Consider the following 22,201-nt stretch of genomic DNA (forward strand, 5'->3'; position numbering starts at 1 on the left):
TTGCTCTGTTAACCAGGCTTGAGTACAGTGGCGTAATCATAGCTCACTGTAGCCTTAAATGCCTGGGCTCAAGCAATCCTCCCACCTCAGCAACTACCTTGTACTTTTACCTTATGGAGGTGGTTGCTTTCCTTAAACCTCATGAATCCACCACTGGTAGCCTCAAACTTTTTTCTACAGCTTCTTCATCTTTCTTAGACTTTATAGAAGAGAGTTAGGGCCTTGTTCAGAATTAGGCTTTGCCTTAAGGGAATGTTGTGGCTGGTGTGACCTTCTATTATGACCCCTAAAACTCTCTCCTTATAGCAATAAAGCTGTTTCATTTCCTTACCATTTGCATGTTCACTGGAGTAGCACTTTTAATCTCCTTCAATAACTTTTCCTTTGCATTCATAACATGGCTAACTGACGCAAAAAAACTAGCTTTTGGCCTATCTCAACTTTCAACATGCCTTCTTCACTCACTTTAACAATTTTTAGGTTTCACTTGAACACTCGAAGGCCATTTTTTTTTCTTTGTTATTATGATTATTTTTGAGACAGAGTCTTGCCCTGTTGCCCAGGCTGGAGTACAGTGGCACAATCATTACCCACTGCAACCTCAACCTCTTGGGCTCAACAGATCCTCCTACCTCAGCCTCTAAAAGTATCTGGGACCACAGGTGCATGTAACCACAGCCAGCTAATTTTATTTTTTTTGTAGAGATGGGGTATCACTATGTTGCAGATGCTGGTCTTTACTCCTAGCCTCAAGTGATCCTACCTCTTTATCCTCCCAAAGTGCTGGTATTACAGTCATGAACCACTGAGCCCAGCCTAATTATTAATTGGCCTAATTTCTTTTTTCTTTGGAGACGGAGTCTTGCTCTGTCGCCCAGGCTGGAGTTTAGTGGCATGATCTCATCTCACCGCAACCTGCATCCTGGGTTCAAGCGATTCTCCTGCCTCAGCCTCCCGAGTAGCTGGGATTACAGGTGCCTGCCACCACGCCCAGCTAATTTTTGTATTTTTAGTAGAGATGGAGTTTTACTATGTTGGCAATGCTGGTCTCAAACTCCTGATCTCAGGTGATCTGCCCACCTCAGCCTCCCAAAGTGCCGGGATTACAGGTGTGAGCCACTGCACCTGTAACTGGTCTAATTTCTTTTCTTTTTTTTTTGGAGACAGTCTTACTCTGTCACCCAGGCTGGAGTGCAGTGGCGTGATCTCAGGTCATTGCAACCTCTGCCTCTCTGGATCAAACGATTCTCATGCCCCCAGCCTCCCGAGTAGCTGGTATTACAAGCATGCACCACCACACCTGGCTATTTTGTGTATTTTTAGTAGAGACAGGGTTTCGCCATGTTGGCCAGGCTGGTTTCAAACTCCTGACCTCAAATGATCCACCCGCCTCAGCCCCCCAAAGTGCTGGGATTACAAGCGTGAGCCACCGTGCCTGGCACAATTGGCCTAATTTCAATATTTTGTCTCAGGGAATAGGGAGGCCCAATAAGAGGGACAGAGATAGGGGAATGGCAGGTTGGTAGAGTGATCAGAACACAAACAATATTTATAATTAAGCTCGTCATCTTCTATGGGCACAATTCAAGGTGCACCAAAACATGTATAGTATTATCAAAGATCACTGATCACAGATCACCAAAACAGACATAGTAATAATGAAAAAGCTGGAAATATTGTAAGAATTACCAAAATGTGAAAGAAAGTCAAAGTGGCACATGCTGTTGGAAAAGTGGTGCTGATAGGCTTGCTTGGCGTAAGGCACTATCTTTGGCGCACAATAAAGTGCAGTGCAAAAAAAACAAAGCATGCCTATACTTTAAAGTGTCTACTTGTATGGTATGTGAATTACATTTCAATAAAGGTGTTATTAAATAAAAAATTAAGCAAATGTTCTAATGGCTGGGTGTGGTGGTTCATATCTGTCATCCCATCACTTTGGGAGGGAAGCAGGAGGATGGCTTAAGGCCAGGAGTTTGGGATCAGCTTGGGCATCATAGTGAGACCACATCTCTATAAAAAATTTAAAAATTAGCCAGGTGTGGTGGTGCACACCTGTAGTCCTAGCTACTCAGGGAACTAAAGTGGGAGAATCACATGAGCCAGGAGTTCAATGCAGCAGTGAGCCATGAGCGTGCTACTGCCCAGCCTGGGCAACAGAGTAAGACTCTGTCTCGAAAAAGAAAGAATGAGAGGGAACTTCTCCTTGGAACCTAGTCATTTACTTATTTTTGATGATTGAAAAATACTCACAATATAATCCACATTATTTGGGTATTTATATTGAGAGGTGTCACTTTCAAAACTGTCTCATCTGAAACTTGTATTTTTGAAATAACTTTTGAAATATTCAAGTAGTATTTGTTCATCACAGAAAATAAATCAATCCCACCACACAAAATGAGAGTAGTGATCATGTCCTATTTTTTCCCCACACTTACCATTATATACACACTTACCAACATTAAATTTATTTATAGAACATGCTATCTACAAAAACCCTTTAAAAATCTTTTTCCATGTCACTACACTTCTCCAGGTTTTCTTCAATGGGTGCACAGAATTTTAACTGCATGACTATATTACCAAAGTACAATTTAATAATTCTCCATTCCTATTCAGATTGATTCCATATTTTTGTTTTATAATAAATTATGGAAAGGATATGGGTAATTCACATTTCCAAATTTCTGTTCAGAAAAGGTACAACAATGTATAGTCCCAAAGAAGAGTGATGAAAGTGTAACTCCTTTTACCCTTGTTAAACTGTGTTACCTTTCATTTAAACATTTAATTTTCATTAACTTGATAAGAAAAAGGCCGGACGCGGTGGCTCACGCCTGTAATCCCAGCACTTTGGGAGGCTGAGGTGGGCAGATCACTTGAGGTTGGGAGTTCCAGACCAGCCTGGCCAACATGGTGAAACCCCGTCTCTACTAAAAATACAAAAATTAACCGGGCATGGTGGTACATGTCTGTAATCTAAGCTACTCAGGAAGCTGAGGGCACGAGAATCACCTGAACCTGGGAGACGGAGGTTGTGGTGAGCCGAGATCACCCAACGACACTCCAGGCTGGGTGACAGAGCAAAACTCTGCCTCAAAAAAAAAAAAAAGTATGTTATTGTTATCTGCTCTCCTAATTACTAACAAAATTCAACACCATTTAATACATTTACTGATACTGTATTTTCATGTTGTAATTCTGCTTTTGTATTGTAAAAAGTGTAGTCTCAGCCAGGTGCAGTGGCTCACGCCTGTAATCCCAGCACTCTGAGAGGCCGAGGCAGGCGGATCACAAGGTCAGAAGTTCAAAACCAGCCTGGCCAATATGGTGAAACCCCATCTCTAATAAAAATACAAAAAAATTAGCCAGGTGTGGGCCTGTGATCCCAGCTACTCAGGAGGCTGAGACAGGAGAATTGCTTAAACCCAGGAGGCGGAGGTTGGAGTGAGCTGAGATCGCACCAGCGCACTCCAGCCTGGCGACAGAGTGAGACTCCGTCTCAAAAAACAAACAAACAAACAAACAAAGAGTAGTCTCCAGGAAACTTAACAGGACCATGAGATGTAAAATATGAAAAAAAGTGGTAAAACAGAAGCAAGTAGCAATTGGAAATTCCAGGGAAACAAACAAAAAACAACTATAATCCTATCAACATATATTTGGAGCCTATTTAATTATTTAGACTGTTCCAGGAACTTGGAATATATATTAACAAAGAACACAGATAAAATCTTTTTCTTACATAACAGCTTTTATTCAAGTGTAGGGGTAGAGAGAGACAGGCAATGAGCAAAATAAAAGAGTATGTAATAAAATAGGTCATAAATTCTATGAAAAAAAAATAGGAGAGGATAAGAGACCAGAAATGTGCAGTAAGGGAGGGCGGGGGATTGCAATTTTAAATAAAGCAGGTGCACAGCAGACTTCACTGACAAAGTGATACTTGAACAGACTTCATATATGATAAATTCAGGAAGGTGGATCTCCAGGAAAGACCCTGCTAGCAGAAAGAACTGCCAATGTAAATCTCCTAACATAGGAGCATATGTGATGGGTCCACTCTTCTCAAGAAGAGGGGTTAAGAGATGTAACTGGAGACATGACATGGTAGAGTCTTGTAAGTCATTGTGAGCACTAGCTTTTTCTTTTCTTTTCTTTTCTTTTGAGATGGAGTCTTGCTCTGTCACCCAGGCTGGAACCTAGTGGCACAATCTCGGCTCACTGCAACCTCTGCCACCCGGGTTCAAACGATTCTCCTGCCTCAGCCTCCTGAGTATCTGGGATAACAGGTATGTACCATCACGCCCAGCTAATTTTGTATTTTTAGCAGAAGGGGTTTCACCATGTTGGTCAGGCTAGTCTCGAACTCCTGACCTTGTGATCCGCCTGCCTTGGCCTCCCAAAGTACTGGGATTACAGGCATGAGCCACCGCACCCGGCCTTCTTTTCAGACAGGGTCTTGCTTTATTGTCAAGGCTGGAGTGCAGTGGTGTGATCATCGCTCACTGCAACCTCCGCCTCCCGGGCTCAAGTGATCCTACCAGCTCAGACTCCTGAGTAGCTGGGATTACAGGCATGCACCACCAAGTCCGGATAAATTTTTTATTTTCTGTAGAGACAGGGTGTCGTCATGTTGCTCAGGCTGGTCTTGAACTCCTGGGCTCAAGTGATCTTAACAGTGGCTTTTTTTTTTTCTTTTTTTGAGACAGAGTCTTGCTCTGTCACCCAGGCTGGAGTGCAGTGGTGCAATCTGAGCTCACTGCAACCTCCACCTTCTGTGTTCAAGTGATTCTCATGCCTCAGCCTCTTGAGCAGCTGGGATTACAGGTGCGCGCCACCACGCCCAGCTAATTTTTTGTATTTTTAGTAAAGACAGGGTTTCACCATGTTGGCCAGCCTAGTCTGGGATTCCTGGCCTCAAATTATGCACCCGCCTCAGCCTCCCACAAAGTGCTGAGATTACAGGCGTGAGCCACCACGCCCAGCTGGAACAGTGGCTTCTTTTATGAAGTAAAAATGATGGGGATACACTGGAAGAATTTGAACAAAAGAATGAAATAAATTCTAAATTTTGTGAAGATCATTCTGGCAATTGTATTGAGAAACTTTATTGTAGAGGGGAGGAAACACGGAAACAGGTTAGGGGTCTATTAATATAATCTAGGCAAGAGATAATGTGGCTTGGATTATAGTCAAATTAGTGGAATTCGTAAGAAGTGGACTGATTCTGGATAAGTTATGAAAACAGAGCAAATATGACTTCCTGATAGATTGGAAATAGGGTATTGCAGAAAGAAAGGAGTCAAGGATGACTCCTGGGTTTTAGTCTCAACAACTGGAAAGATGGAATTGTCATTAAATGAGATGGTTGGCAAAGGCTAAGGTTGTAGGATTTGTGTATGTTTTCTTTCTGGTGAAGGGGTTAGCAGGAGTTTAGTTTCAGATATATTGATTTTGAAATGCCAGATAACTAAGTGGAGGTGTCAAGTAGTTCAATATGAGAGACTGGGAGAGAAGTCTGATATGAGATAGAAATTTGAGGCTTGGCACATCCTTGTAATCCCAGCACTTTTGGGAGGCCAAGGTAGAGGACTGCTTGAAGCCAAGGAGGTCAAGACCAGCCTGGGCAACATACTGAGACCCCATCTCTACAAAAAATTAAACAGTTGGGTGCAATGGCATGCACCTGTAGTCCCAGCCACTCAGGAGGCTGAGGAGGAGGACTGCTAAAGCCTAGGAGTTTCAGGCTGCAGTGAGCTATGACCATACCACTATACTCCAGCCTGGGTGACAGACCCTATCTTTTTCTTTTTTACAGACGGAGTTTTGCTGTTGCTGCCCAGGCTGGAGTGCAATGGCGTGATCTCGGCTCACTGCAACCTCCGCCTCCTGGGTTCAAGTGATTCTCCTGCCTCGGCCTCCCAAGTAGCTGGGATTACAGGCATCCGCCACCACGCCCAGCTAATTTTTTGTATTTTCACTAGAGATGGGGTTTTCAATATGTTGGCCAGGCTGGTCTCGAACTCCTGACCTCAGGTGATCCACCCACTTTGGCCTTCCAAAGTGCTGGGATTACAGGTGTGAGCCACTGTGCCCAGTCCAACCCTATCTCTTAAATAAAAAAAAAAGAAAAAGAAAAAGAAAATTAGAAATTTGAGAATTAACAGTATATAGACAGCATTTAAAGCTAGGAGAATGAATGAAACCATCATTAAAGGAGTGAAAGGAAAAAATAAACTAAGGCTGGGCTGGGGTCAGCGGCTCACGCCTATAAACCCAGCACTTTGGGAGGCTGAGGCAGGTAAATCACGAGGTCAGGAGATCGAGACCATCCTGGCCAACATGGTGAAACCCCGTCTCTACTAAAAATACAAAAATTAGGCTAGGCGCAGTGGCCCATGTCTGTAACCCTAGCACTTTGGGAGGCCAAGATGGGAGGATCACCTGGTCAGGAGTTCAAGACCAGCCTGGCCAACATCGTAAAACCCCGTCTCTACTATAAATACAAAAATTAGCAGGGTGTGGTGCCACATGCCTGTAATCCCAGCTACTTGGGAGGCTGAGGCAGGAGAATTGCTTGAACCTGGGAGATGGAGGTTGCAGTGAGCTGAGATCGCGCCACTGCACTCCAGCCTGGGCAACAGAGTGAGACTCCATCTCAAAAAAAAAAAAAAAAAAAAAAAAGGAAAGAAAAAGAAAAATTAGCTGGGTGCGGTGGCACACGTCTGTAGTCCCAGCTATTCGGAAGGCTGAGGCAGGAAAATAGCTTGAACCCGGGAGGCAGAGGTTGCAGTGAGCTGAGATCACGCCACTGCACTCCCGCCTGGTGACAGAGCCAGACTGTCTCAAAAAACAAAAAACGAAAAACAAAAAAAAAGAAAATAAGGCTGACAGCTGGAACATTAACAAAATAATGAGAATATTGTTTAATGATTCAACTAAAGCAGCAATAAAATAATACTGGGCGTACAGGGGAGAGAAAATGGGCCTGTAAAAAGGGCTTAAGTCTTCATTAAGTAAAGCAAGTAATGAAGATAAACACTGCTGTATGAATATTATATCATTGCTAATGAGATATTAAGGCAAATAAGAGGAGATATTACATAGCATTAATAGATACTATTACGACCTTATTTTCTTAGGTGTGATTATGGAATTGTGGTTATTTCAGAGCATGTTTTTTCCTTAGGCAAACTGAAGAATTCATATGTTAAATTGGGTTACAAAAACAAAACAAGACAAATATTAACAATTATTGAATCAAAGTTGATGGATACATAGGTGTTTGCTGCACTATCAACTTTTTGATCTTTTCAACTTTTTCATTAAACAATATTAAACACTGATATGGTAGAGAGAAGAAAATGTAGAGGCAAACAAAAAATACCGTAAATAAAAGTAATTGCCAGAGACACAAACTGTAAAAAAAAACAAAAACAAAGAGAACTCATAATTTCTATATCACAAAAATATAATTTTTTAAAAAGCCACAAATCTACCTGGAAAAGAACAGGTAAGGTATTCAGAGGCACTTTTTAGGTATTTGATCGTTGATGTCTATGGTCAGAGCATCTACTGTATAGTATTTTAAATGTCACCGCATGGTACCGAAGTCTGTCTTATAAAACTTACGCGAAAGTTATATGGGTGTTTGGGTGTTTATTACTATTAGCCTTTAAACTCTATATGTACTCTTTTGCATTATGATAAGTCTTTGTTAAACAAAATGCCCAAATTAGTTTTTCTTTTTTCTTTTTTTTTTTTTTTTTTTGAGATGGAGTCTCCCTCAGTTGCCATGGCTGGAGTCCAATGGCACGATCTGGGCTCACTGCAACCTCTGCCTCTGGAGTTCAAGCCATTCTCCTGCCTCAGCCTTTCCAGAAGCTGGGATTACAGGCGCGTGCCTGGCTAATTTTTTGTATTTTTAGTAGAGATGGGGTTTCACCATGTTGACCAGGCTGGACTTGAACCCCTGACCTTAGGTGATCCACCCGCCTTGACCTCCCAAAGTGCTGAGATTACAGGCATGAGCCAGCACGCCCAGCCCCAAATTAGTTTTCTAAAGAATATATTTAGGACAGGTATGTAGCTCACGCCTATAATCCCTGCATTTTGGGAAGCTGATGTGGGCAGATTCCTTGAACTCAGTAGTTCAAGACCAGCCTGGGCAACAGAGACAGACCCCGTGCCTATAAAAAATTTAAAAATTAGGCCAGGCACAGTGGCTCAGGCCTGTAATCCCAGCATTTTGGGAGGCCGAGGTGGGTGGATCACCTGAGGTGGGGAGTTCGAGACCAGCCTGACCAACATGGAGAAACCCCATCTCTACTAAAAATACAAAATTAGCCGGGTGTGGTGGCGCATGCCTGTAATCCCAGCTACTTGGGAGGCTACGGCAGAAGAATCACTTGAACCTGGGAGGCAGAGGTTGCAGTGAGCCGAGATAATGCCATTGCACTCCACCCTGGGCAACAGATCCAGACTCCGTCTGTAAAAAAAAAAAAAAAAAAATTTTAAAATTAGCCAGGAATGGTGACAAGCACCTATAGTCCCAGTTACTCCAGGGACTGAGGTGAGAGGATCATACTGAGCCTGGCAGGCTGAGGCTGCAGTGAGCTGTGAGCATGCCACAGTACTCCAGCCTGGGTAATACAGTGAGAACCCTGTCTCAATTAAAAAAATAAGAAATTAGTATATGAAACATCAGGGACTATTATACATTTTTTTTTTTTTTTTTTTGAGACAGGGTCTCACTCTATTGCCCAGACTGGAGTGCAATGGCACGATCTTGGCTCACCACAACCTCCGCCTCCCATGCTCAAGTGATTCTCCTGCCTCAGCCTCCAGAGTATACCTGGGATTATAGGCACATGCCACTACCGCCTGGCTAATTTTTGTATTTTTAGTAGAAATGGGGTTTTACCATGTAGGCAAGGCTGGACTTGAACTCCTGACCTCAAATGATCCAACTGCCTTGGCCTCCCAAAGTGCTGGGATTACAGGTGTGAGCCCTTGTGCCTGTCCTATTATAGCTTTTATGGCACAGCTTAGGCACCATGTTCAGGGAAATTTGCTCCGTCAAATTGAGTATTAATTATATATGAGACAGGATAATTAGTAATAAATATGTCTTAAAACAATCTTCTCACCTAAAAATCAGAAAAACTTTCTCACTGAAGAGTATATTACTTTCTATTCTAAAGAAAAAAATGTTAAAAGTATAGATTTCAGTGATACAATATCACCAAACAAAAAATGTATTCTTAACTCTAAGAAATAATAAATAAATTTCAATCATACCATCTTCTTCATCCTCAGCTTCTTCTGCTTCCATAGGGTCATATTCATCTTGATTGTTATCTTCTTCAGTTTCATCATCATCTTTAGAATCGTCTTTTCTTTTATCTTCTTTCTATAATTTAAAATGCCTTTATTATTTACTTATTTTTAGAAGACGGGGTTTTTGCCATATTGCCCACGCTGGTCTCCAACCCCTGGGCTCAAGCGATCCACTGGCCTGGGCCTTCTGAAGGGCTAGGATTATAGGCATGAGCCACCACAGCCAGCAGTTATATTATTATTATATTATCATAACAATTATTATATATTATTACATATATATATGTTCTTTTTTTGTTTTTGAGATGGAGTCTGGCTCTGTTGCCCAGACTGGAGTGCACTGGCACAATTTCCCTTCACTACAACCTCCACCTCCAGGGTTCAAGTGATCCACCCACCTCAGCTTCCCAAAGTGCTGGGATTACAGGTGTGAGCCACTGTGCCTGGCTTAAAATGGTTTTAAATTAAGCAAGAAATCTCACCAAACATTAAACTACTAAAACTGAAAAATGGTAAACCCACTGAAGTTATTTAAAAGTTTTACATTGCAAATTACTATTTTTGTTTGTTTGTTTGTTTTGAGACACAGTCTCACTTTGTTGCTCAGGCTGGAGTGCAGGGGCGCAATCTGGACTTACTGCAGCCTCCAACTCCTGGGTTCAGGCAATCCTCCTGCCTCACCCTCCCAAGTAGCTGGGACCACAGGCACATGCCACCATGTCCAGCTAATTTTTCTAATTTCTGTAGAGAGGGGGTTTCACCATGTTGTCTGGGATGGTCTTGAACTGCTGGAGTCAAGCAATCTGTCCACCTCGGACTCCCAATGTGCTGGGATTATAGCAGCGAGCCACTATGCCCATACTATAAATGTATAATAATAATTAGGCTGGGTGCGGTGGCTCACATCTGTAATACCAGCACTTGGGGAGGCTGAGGTGGGCAGATTGCTTGAGGTCAGGAGTTCAAGCCTGGCCAACATGGTGAAAACCTGCCTCTAGTCAAAAAAAAACAAACAAACAAAAAAATTAGCTGGGCAAGGTGGTATGCACCTGTAGTCTCAGCTACTTGGGAGACTGAGGCAGGAGAATTGCCCGAACCTGGGAGGGAGAGGTTGCAGTGAGCCAAGATTACACCACTGCACTTCAGCAAGCCTGGTCAACGGAGCAAGACTTCGTCTCAGAAAAAGGAAAAAAAAAATTTTAAGAATAAAGTATTAGAAAACTAGCTGTAGATGCTCATATTGGCTTAATTTGAAGATCTGAATTTCTTATCTTTTTTTTTGAGATGGAGTCTTGCTATGTCACCCAGGCTGGAGTGCAGTGGTGCAATCTTGGCTCACTGCAACCTCCACCTCCCAGGTTTAAGCAATTCTCCTGCCTCTGCCTCCCCAACAGCTAGGACTACAGGCATGTGCCATCATGTCAGGCTAATTTTTTGTATCTTTAGTGGAGATGAGGTTTCACCATGTTAGCTGTGATGGTCTCAAAGACTTGATTTTCTAATATAGTAAAATCTTTCAGTTTGGCTTTTACATCTAATATTCTGATGGAAATCAACATCAACCTTTATAACCTAGAAGAGTAACTGAAAGCTTCTAAAGCAGGTTGTTATTACAGACCTTCCTTTCATCTCTATCTTCTTTTTTATCTTTATCATCGCCTGATTTTCTCCGTTTGGGTTTTGGCTCATCAGTTTCATCATCTCTTTCTTCTTTTTTGTCTTTTCTCTCATCTTTTTTGCTTTTTTTATCCTTTTCTTTTTTGTCCTCTTTCTCAGGAAGAGACAGTAATGATTTGTATATACGGACACCAAAATCTCTTTGAAGCATTTCATTGAAAAGTTCCGCAAACAATGAAACCTATAAAAAGATATCAACATAAACCTAGCCAAATTTCAACAGAAATAATAAAGCTAGCACAGTAATTTAGCAAATAAAAACTTGCCACATATAACGATTATGTAAACTTATCAAACTTTTTTTTTTTTGAGATGGAGTCTCGCTCTGTCGCCCAGGCTGGAGTGCAGCGGCACGATCTTGGCTCACGGCAAGCTCCACCTCCCGGGTTCACGCCATTCTCCTGCCTCAGCCTGCCAAGTAGCTGGGACTACAGGCGCCCGCCACCACGCCCGGCTAATCTTTTTGTATTTTTAGTAGAGACGGGGTTTCACCATGTTAGCCAGGATAGTCTCGATCTCCTGACCTTGCGATCTGCCGTCCTTGGCCTCCCAAAGTGCTGGGATTACAGGCGTGAGCCACCGCGCCCAGCCAATTATCAAACATTTTAACACAACCATTAATCTTTTTTATTTTTATTTTTTTCTAGACAGAGTCTTGCTCTGTCACGCAAACTGGAGTGCAGTGGCATGATGTGGGCTCACTGCAACCTCTGCTTCCCGAGTTCAAGCCATTCACCTGCCTCAGTCTCCCGGGTGGCTGAGATTACAGGCTTGTGCCACCAAGCCCAGCTAACTTCTGTGTTTTCAGTAGAGATGGAGTTTCGCCATGTTGGCCAGGCTGGTCTTGAACTCCTGACCTCCGGTGATCCGCCCGCCTTGGTCTCCCAAAGTGCTGCGATTACAGGTGTGAGACACCCCGCAAAGCACTGAAGAGCTGATAAAAACCCCTCCTATCATCCAGCTAGTGGAGAGAAGTAATAAATAACCAAATCATGAAGTCTCTGTTAACCTATTCTGATTCTGGGGCTGCCTGGTTTTTAAGAAAAGGAACAACCAAATCAACATCAAATTATATGAAAAACAAGCAGGATAAACACCTAGAGTATAACAAGAGAGAAGAGTAAGACAAGGCCTCTCTGATAAGGTGACATTTAAAAAGTGACCAGAAGGCAATGAGGAAATAAGACATATTGGTATCTAGGAGAAGAAAATTTTGGATTAGGGAAACAATTTTAAACCCTGAATAGGGAGCATCTATTACTACTATGCAAGCATCCACAGATAATGGGCTACAGCATACTCATAAACCTAAAACTATATATTATAATTTTTTTTTTTTTTTTTGAGACAGAGTCTTGCTCTGTTGCCGAGGCTGGAGTGCAGTGGTGCAATTTTGTCTCACTGCAAGCTCCGCCTCCCCGATTCACACCATTCTCTTGCCTCAGCCTCCCCAGTAGCTGGGCCTACAAGCACCTGCCTCGTAGAGACGAGGTTTCACCATGTTAGCCAGGATGGTCTCGATCTCCTGGCCTCGTCATCCGCCCACCTCGGCCTCTCAAAGTGCTAGGATTAAAGGCGTGAGCCACCACACCCGGCCTATATTATAAATTTTTTATGTACTTATTTATTTTTTCTTTGAGATGGTGTTTCGCTCTTGTTGCCCAGGCTGGAGTGCAATGGCACTATCTTGGCTCACTGCAACCTCCACCTCCTCGGTTCAAGCGATTCTCCTGCCTCAGCCTCCCGAGTAGCTGGGATTACACGTATGCGCCACCACGCCCAGCTAATTTTGTATTTTTAGTAGAGATGGGGTTTCTCCATGTTGGTCAGGCTGGTCTTGAACTCCTGACCTCAGGTGATCCGCCTGCCTCGGACTGCTGAAGTGCTGGGATTACAGGCGTGAGCCACTGTGCCCAGCCTTATGTACTGATTTCTAAGGCTAAAGTCCATTGCTTTCAACAGACTCTTAAAAAGGGCTAAAACGGGCTGCACACGGTGGCTCGTGCCTGTAATCACAGCACTTCAGGAGGCTGAGACGGGTGGATCACGAGGTTGGGAGTTCGAGACCAGCCTGGTCAACAAGGTGAAACTTGTCTCTATTAAAAATACAAAAATTAGCTGGGCGTGGAGGCACACGCCTGTAATCCCAAAGCTACTCGGGACTCTGAGGCAGGAGAATCGCTTGAACCTGGGACGTGGACATTGCAGTGAGCCAAGATCGCGCCATTGCACTACAGCCTGGGCGACAGGGTGAGACTCTGTCTCAAAAAAAGGGCTAAAACTTGAAATGGTTGACCACAGCCCTTAAATGTGTCATCTTTGTAAATCGGATACATTTGCTAAAATATTTTAATCAGATCATTTTCTGATTATAAACAACGCAATTTATTATAACTATAATTTATTTTAGCCTATTTTTCATTAGTTGCCCAATCTTTTTTATTTCAAATTGAGATGGAGTCTCACTACGTTGCCCAGGCTGGCCTCAGACTCCTGGGATCACGCAATCCTCCCACCTCAGCCCCTCAAAGTGCTATAGGGACTGTGCCCAGCCTATGTATTTATTTATTAAGTGATTATTACAGGGATGGCACTATTAGGAATTACTTCAATTTATGGCAACTGCTTACTTTTTTTATTTTTTGAGACAGAGTCTCACTCTGTTGCCCAGGCTGCAGTGCAGTGGTGCAATCTTGGCTCACGACAACCTCTGCCCGCTGGGTTCAAGAGATCCTCCTGCCTCGGCGTCCTGAGTAGCTGGGATTACAGGCACCTATCACCTAGCCTGGCTAATTTTTTGTATTTTTAGTAGAGATGGGGTTTCACGATGTTGGCCAGGCTGGTCTCAAACTCCTGACCTCAGGTGATCCACCTGCCTCAGCCTCCCAAAGTGCTGTGATTACAGGCATGAGCCACTGCACCCAGCAAGGCAACTGCTTAAAAAAAAAGATAACATCATACAGCGTCTAATTTTAAGGACATCTGCTTATTGGAATAATTAACATTGGAAAAAAAAATCTCAACAACTTAGACATATTTTAATATTTATAACATGTTTTAAACACCAATAAGCATGGACTTTATGTTTCATAATTGCCTCAGTAATCTTCAAAGGTCTCTAGTCTTCCTTGATTTTCATCTTACCAGTTGGTGAACAATGACCTTCTGGCTCAAAGACGCATGATTGATTTTTCCAATATAATTTAGAAAATAAAAGAACTTAAGATATGTTGATAAGATACAATAATTAAACACGATAATAATTTTAGATATGATTTTGTACAGGACACTACAAAATTAATATGTTGGAAATTCTATTTTTAAGAAGTGAAGCAATTACACACTTAGAGATAAAAGCTTTCAATTGTTTTGAAAACTAACAAACATGTTGTAAAGTAAACTAAACTACATGTTGTAAAGCTGCTCTAAAATAATGATACAGGCTAGGTGAAATGCTTATGCCTATAATGCCAGCACTTTGGGAAGCCGAGGCGAGTGGATCAGCTGAGGTCACCAGTTCAAGATCAGACTGGCCAACATGGGAAAATCCTGTCTCTACTAAAAATACAAAAATTAGCCGGGGCTGGCGGTATGCAACTGTATTTCTGGCTATTTGGGAGGCTGAGGGAGGGGAACTGCTCAAACCTGGGAGGTGGAGGTTGCAGTGAGCCAACATCGAGCCACTGCACTCCAGCCTGGGTGACAGAGGGAGACTCTGTCTCAATAAATAAATAAATAGGCCGGGTGCAGTCGGCTCACGCCTGTAATCTCAGCAGTTTGAGAAGCTGAGGCAGGTGGATCACTTGAGGTCGGGAGTTTGAGACCAGCCTGGCCAAGATGGTGAAACCCCATCTCTACTAAAAATACAAAAAATTAGCCAGGCGTTGTGGCAGATGCCTGTAATCCTAGCTATCTGGGAGGCTGAGGCAGGAAAATCGCTTGAGCCTGGGAGGCAGAGGTTGCAGTGAGCTCAGATTGTGCCATCGTATTCCATTCTGGGCAACAAAGTGAGACTGTCTCAAAAATAAATAAACACATAAAATAATGATACAAAAAATAGATTAATAATGAAAAGTTAAACAATTATTTTCTCTTACAACTCAAATGCAAGTTAAATTTTTAATCTCTTTAAATGGTATTAAATGCTATTTTAATTCTAGAGAAAATAATAAAGCATTACCTCATCCCCAAAAGAGACAACTAGACATTATGGATATCCGGAAGAAAGAACATACCACACTACTTATGAAAGCATCTTAGGGAAAAAACAGAACTGAACTTGATTAAAAATTTAGATCCAACAATCAATTTACATGAAATACAGAGGACAGAGGAACACATAAACCATACCACAGAAATGCAATCAGCAAAAGTGAGTCTGTAAGGAAACGTTAGAGGACAAATCATCTATTTTTTCCCAAGAAGTAGATTACAAGAAAAAGACAAGAAAAACTCAAAAAACAAGCAATGAAAGAGGCATTCAGGGCCAGGAACGGCGGCTCATGCCTGTAATCCCAGCACTTTGGGAGGCTGAGGTGGGCAGATCACCTGAGGTTGGGAGTTGAAGACCAGCCTGATCAACATGGAGAAACTCCGTCTCTACTAAAAATACAAAATTAGCTGGGCATGGTGGCTCATGCCTGTAATCTCAGCTACTTGGGAGGCTGAGCCAGGAGAGTTGCTTGAACCCGGGAGGCGGAGGTTGCGGTGAGCCGATATCGCATCACTGCACTCCAGCCTGGACAACAAGAGTGAAACTCCGTCTCAAAAAAGAAAGAAAGAGGCATTCAAAGAGACTTCAGAGATACGGGCATGGTGGCTCACACCTGTAATCTCAACACTTTGGGAGGCTGAGGCGGGCAGATCACCTGAGGTCGGGGAGTTCGAGACCAGCTTGGCCAACATGGTGAAACCCCGTCTCTACTAAAAATGCAAAAATTAGCTGGGTGTGGAGGCAGGTGCCTGTAATCCCAGCTATTTAGGAGGCTGAGGTAGGAGAATTGCTTGAAGCCGGGAGACGGAGGTTGCAGTGAGCCACTATCATGCCAATGCACTCCAGCATGGGTAACAGAGCAAGACTCTGTCTCAAAAAAAAAAAAAAAAAAATCATGAAAAGCGAAAAACAAAGAAAAAAGATTTCAGAGATACAGAGATATATTAACTAGTCATAATGTGTGGACCTTATATGGATCTTATTTCAAACTTAAAACATTACCTCAAATGAATGTTCTTTATTATCCTCTAATCTGTAGTCCAATAGGACACTCAAAGACATGATGCTACAATCAAACTTGCCACTTTTTGCAGCCCAATTTGGATGTACAATGATGGCCGGTTCATCAGGCAAAATATATCTTCTTTCTCGACGCTGGCGTTCTATTTCCTCTTGACGTTTCCTTTCTTCTTCCTAAATATTTCAAATTTCAAGTCAAGGTTAAATCTGCAAGTAGGATGTATATACACGTGCAAGATGAATATATATTGAATATATACCTCATAAAGAAAAGGAACAAAATTCCCATGACTCTTCATGGTATTTATACAAACCATAAAGGTTGAGAAGGGAGGAAAGTTCAAATTCACTAAGAGTAGTAAGCTTTGATGGCTCCTAACTCTCTTTTGGATTTCCCGGCATAAGAAACTGCCTTGTAAAGAGAGGGAAAAATTATCTATATTGAGATTATATAAATTAGAAAATTCTCGGAAAATAGTAGTGGTAGCATAGGTTTTAGATCTTCCTGAAACCTCACACTAAAAAGACAAAGCAATATAGATATCAAAATCAAAAACTCATAGCATTCATAACAAAACTAAGTGACAAGGTATCCCCACAAACCAATATACAAATGGGTGGGAAAAGGCCAAAAGACCTGTGCTACTGATGATGTGTCTGAAGAAAGCATAAGGAAGCAATGGGAGAACAAGAAAGCCAAAAAACAGCCAGTAGGTATTTACCGGAAAGTGCAGCAGCTGAAACTAGGCAAAATTTTACCCCTAACAAGAGAGTGAGTGGAGAATTTATTTTAAGATCTGAAGAGGCCTAGGCCACTCTAGCCTTACAGACTTGCAAAGCTCATTTACCAGGGCCCTATACTGAGGAGAAACTGCTGGGACTAGGAGAGGGACAACAAAGACATAGGAGAACGCCCAGATAAAAAGTGATCAAGGGCAAAAGAAACAGCAAACTTCAGAAAGCAAGCCAACGTATGTTTCTGACAAAACAAGAAAACAACAAAACGTAAGAGCAGAGTTCTATGAATTTAGAAAAGCTATCTGAAAGAAACTCGTTTATAAAATTCAGACAATCTAAATTCACATAAAAATGATTCAAGTATTGAGGTCAAATCCCATACAAATTTAGTATGTTTTAAAAAAGACAGTGAGAAGCAGCAGCAGAATTACATCCCTGTAGGTGATGAAAATGGGCCAGAAAGACACCACCACACGGCAGATGAAAATTTTAAATTACTATTTTTAAAGTGTGCTAAAAGAAAATGTTACAAGAGACACAGGAATTCTGCATCATGATCTTAACATTCAAAATTCAGAAAGTGAGTATCTGATTGGTAGACAGATCATGTATCTGACCCTATCTGTAGCAATTCTTCAGCTTCTCTAATAGAAGTGGCCGTGGGAAAGGAGAATCAGGCCTGCTAAAAGCCAATCCAAAAAGAGACTGGATGGAAGATGGAAAAGATCTGCAACTTGGTAAGGGTTTGTGCATTTCATTACATGCAACTTTTTTTTTTTTTTTTTCTTTTTGAGAAGGGTCTCACTGTCACCCTGGCCAAAGAGTAGTGGTGTGATTATGGCTCACAAATAGCGCTGACCTCCTGGGTTCAAGCAATCCTCCCATGTCAGCCTCCCCAGTAGCTGAGACTACAGCCACATGTGACCATGCTCCACTAATTTTCTTTTTTTTTGTAGAGATGGGGTCTCACGAAGTTGTCTCCATCTATCCTGAACAATTCAGTTCTAAAGCACTCTTTTCAAGGAAGGTTGATGTCTACACAGGAGACGGAGGCTGGCAGGGTGGTGGAGCCACAACTGCCCAGTGATGATGAGCTGCTTCATTACTAAATATTGAAACCCAGATGGAGCAAGGACAATAATCCATGCAGAGATAGCACAGGGTAGAGTCAGATCATTGGAAGAATTGGAGGCACCTGTGTAAATTCACAACTTTCAATATGCATAAGATATAGAAGTAAATATAGATTTAAACATTTGTGTTATCTACTTATTTATCTATATATCTATCTTCCATATCTCTGTTCACTGAAAGGGGTTGGGAGCAGCAACCTAACTGCAATGAGCATATCTTGGCTTCTAAATACCATTCTTCACTAAAAAGGAACCAGGGCTTCCTGGGGAAATGACTGATTCCTGAACTAGGACAAGGATAGCACAAAATAAAATTGAAATGCTTTAAAATGCTAGTAAGTAAAGACGTCCTCAAAAAGTGATGAAGATATGTCAAAAGGGCACAAAACTTGAAAGAACTCCCACCGTCCAACTCTGGGACAATTTCATCATGAAAATAACTCATTGAGGGCCGAGCACGATGGCTCACACCTGTAATCCCAGCACTTTGGGAGGCCAAGGTGGGTGGATCACCTGAGATGAGGAGTTTGAGACCAGCCTGGCTAACACGGTGAAACCCCATCTCTACTAAAAATACAAAAATTAGCCAGGCATGGTGGCAGGCGCCTGTAATCCCAGCTACTCGGGAGGCTGAGGTACAAGAATCACTTGAATCCAGGAGGCAGAAGTTGCACTGAGCCGAGATCGTGCCACTCCACTGCAGCCTGGGCAACAGAGAGAGACTCCGTCTCAAAAAATAAAAATAAGGCCGGGCGCAGTGTAATATCAGCCTGTAATACCAACACTTTGGGAGGCTGAGGCGGGTGGATCACAAGGTCAAGAGATTGAGACCATCCTGGCCAACATGACAAAACCCCGTCTCTACTAAAAATACAAAAATTAGCTAGGCGTGGTGGTGCGTGCCTGTAGTCCCAGCTCCTCAGGAGGCTGAGGCAGAAGAATAGCTTGAACCCAGGAGGTAGAGGTTGCAGTGAGCCGAGATCGCGCCACTGCACTCCAACCTGGCAACAGGGTGAGACTCCATCTCAAAAAATAAATAAATAAATAAATAAAATTAAAAAATAAAAATAAATACATAAAAAAATAAGAAATCACAAGTCCATGCATCACCTAAGAACAAGGTAATTATCTTACACAATTACAAAACCATTATCACATTCAAGAAATTTAACACTGCTTTAATATTATCTAATGTCACATCCATATCCATAATCAAATTTCTCCAACTATTCCAAAAATACTCTCTATGACTTTTATTTTTGCCTATCCAGGATCTAGTCAGGTTTCACTTAGTTCATTTGGTTATGTCTCATTAGCCTCCTTTAATCTAAGAGATCCCTTTAACCACTTCTTTCTTTTATCTTTCATTATATGGACCATTTTTTGAAAAGTTTAGGAAAGCTTCGAGAATTTTTCACATTCTAAAAAAATAAAATAAAATAAAAAATTTAAAAAAGAAAATTTTACATTCTAGATTTATCTGTTTTCTCACAATCAGATTTAGAGTAAATATTTCTGGAAGGAATTCTTCATAAATAATGATGTGTACTTTACAACGTATAAGATTTAGAAACTGATTATGTGGCTTATCCAATTACTGGTGCTAAAACACACTTCTGAGATCCCTATATTCCAAATTCAGAAAACAAGTAACAGGCTTATGCATCCAGGAGTTATTCTATTGGACATAAAACAGAAGCATAAAAACAGCTTGAATAAATAGTCTGAGTCTCAAGGTTCGACTCAGTCAAACACACTGTTCTAGAAGTAGACAGATTCTGGAATAGCACTTCACTAGAACTCAATTTCTGAGCCATTTACCTAGAACTGTTTTTTTTGTTGTTTGTTTTTTGTTTTGTTTTGTTTTCTGAGACGGAGTCTCACTCTGTCGCCCAGGCTGGAGTGCAGTGGCACAATCTGGGCTCACTGCAAGCTCCACCTCCCAGGTTCAGGCCATTGTCCTGCCTCAGCCTCCCGAGTAGCTGGGACTACAGGCGCCTGCAGCCATGTCCAGCTAATTTTTTGTAATTTTAGTAGAGAGGGGGTTTTACGTTAGCCAGGACAGTCTCAATCTCCTTACCTCCTGATCCGCCCACCTCGGCCTCCCAAAGTGCTGGGATTATAGGCGTGAGCCACCGCGCCCGGCCTTTTTACCTAGAACTGTTTTGTATCTTCATTGTGGTGTTGGTGGTGGTTATATAACTATATGCATTTGTAAAAACTCACAGAACTGTTCACAAAGAAGGTTGAATTTTATAGTAAGTAAATTGCACCTTAATAAAAGCATACACACAGCCGGGCACGGTGGCTCACGCCTGTAACCTAAGCACTTTGAGAGGCTGAGGGAGGCGGATCACCTGAGGTCAGGAGTTCGAGAACAGCCTGACCAACATGGAAAAACACCATCTCTACTAAAAACACAAAATTAGCCAGGCGTGGTGGTGCATGCCTGTAATCCCAGCTACTTGGGAGGCCAAGGCAGGAGAATTGCTTGAACCCGGGAGGTGGAGGTTGTGGTGAGCCAAGATCATGCCATTGCACTCCCTCCTAGGCAACAAGAGCGAAACTCCATCTCAAAAAATAAATAAATAGCTGGGCACGGTGGCTCACGCCTGTAATCCCAGCACTTTGGGAGGCTGAGGCAGGCGAATCACAAGGTCAGGAGTTTGAGACTAGCCTGGCCAACATGGTGAAACCCCGTCTCTACTAAAAATACAAAAAATTAGCTGGGCGTAGTGGCAGGAGCCTGTAATCTCAGCTACTCGGGAGGCTGACGCAGGAGAATAGCTTGAACATGGGATGTGGAGGTTGCAGTGAGCCGAGATCACTCCACAGCACTCCAGCCTGGGCAACAGAACGAGACTCAGTCTCAAAAAAAAAATAAATAAATAAATAAAATAAAATAAATAAATAAAAGCATACACACAATCTTAACTCACGTATTCCAAGAACACCCGATACACGAATATTAATACCATAGAGTATAATAATAGATTGAGTACATACCTCTTTATCGTCTTCAGATTTCCTATCATCATCCTCATCCTCTTCTTTTTCAGATTTCTCTAACTCCTTCTGTTCTTCTTTTTGTTCCTCTACTTTAAGCTGTTTTGTCAATCGGGCTATTAACTGGGATTTTAATCCTTTGGAACTAAGAGCTCGACTTTCTAATTCTTTTCGGAGGTCATTTACCTGAATATATGGTACAGAAAAACACAGGGAAAAAAAGGCGGGGGGGCGGGGGGGTGGATATTGAAATAGGAAACAAACTAACAAACTAGCTACAATTAACAATTATCTTTTGTGTGTTTTTTTTTTTTTTAAACAGTCTCACTCTGTCGCCCAGGCTGGACAGCAGCGGCGTCATCTTGGCTCACTGCAAGCTCTGCCTCCCAGGTTCAAGCGATTCTCCTGTCTCAGCCCACCAAGTAGCTGGGATTACAGATGCGCACAACCACACCCAACTAATTTTTGTACTTTTAGTACATGGTGAGACAGGGTTTCACCATGTTGGTCAGGCTGGTCTCGAACTCCTGACCTCGTGATCAGCCTGCCTTGGCCTCCCAAAGTGCTGGGATTACAGGCGTGAGCCAACACACCCAGCCTTTCGTGTGACTTTTTAAAAATGTGGTGAAAAGGACATTTGTACAGCTCACAAAACACTTGTGAAAATGCAAAATGATAGAATATTTTTGGAAAATAAAACATTTTAACATGCGTAAAATTTTTTTTAAATGTTCTTTGACCCAGAAGTTCTAATTTCTGGCTGTCTACCCTAAGGAAACATCCTAAATAGAAGGGGTAAAAAACCCACAAAACTATAGATTTACTTATTTCCTCCCTCCAAAAAAGGGAAGAGTCTAAATGTCTCATAAATTAGCCAGGTGTGGTGGTGAATGCCTGTAGTCCTAACCACGTGGGAGGCTGAGATGGGATGACTGCTTGAGCCCAGGAGCTCAAGGTTCCAGTGAACTATGCACTGCACTCCAGCCACGGCGACAGAGACCTTGTCTCTAAAAGTAAGTAAATAAACAAATGTCCAATAGAGGAGTAATACCAGCAGGGAATGGTGTCT

At 42.2% G+C, this 22,201-nt stretch overlaps 1 protein-coding gene across 13 annotated transcripts in view; it reads right to left on the reverse strand.

Moving 5' to 3' along the window:
- CCAR1 (cell division cycle and apoptosis regulator 1) overlaps positions 1-22,201 on the reverse strand; it is a 73,922-nt gene that overhangs the window by 10,008 nt on the left and 41,713 nt on the right. For 11 of the 13 annotated variants that reach the window (XM_063670540.1, XM_063670544.1, XM_063670541.1 and 8 more), the window contains 4 exons: positions 21,133-21,318; positions 16,238-16,429; positions 10,964-11,203; positions 9,307-9,418 (listed from right to left, as the gene is read on the reverse strand). In XM_063670540.1, coding sequence (XP_063526610.1) covers positions 9,307-9,418; positions 10,964-11,203; positions 16,238-16,429; positions 21,133-21,318 — 730 coding nt within the window. The remainder of the gene's footprint in view (positions 1-9,306; positions 9,419-10,963; positions 11,204-16,237; positions 16,430-21,132; positions 21,319-22,201) is intronic. The other 2 variants (XM_063670545.1, XM_063670546.1) reach the window with 1 other exon arrangement.

The sequence above is a fragment of the Pongo pygmaeus genome, chromosome 8 (genome assembly GCF_028885625.2).
Source record: "Pongo pygmaeus isolate AG05252 chromosome 8, NHGRI_mPonPyg2-v2.0_pri, whole genome shotgun sequence".
In the NCBI taxonomy this organism is placed as follows: domain Eukaryota; kingdom Metazoa; phylum Chordata; class Mammalia; order Primates; family Hominidae; genus Pongo; species Pongo pygmaeus.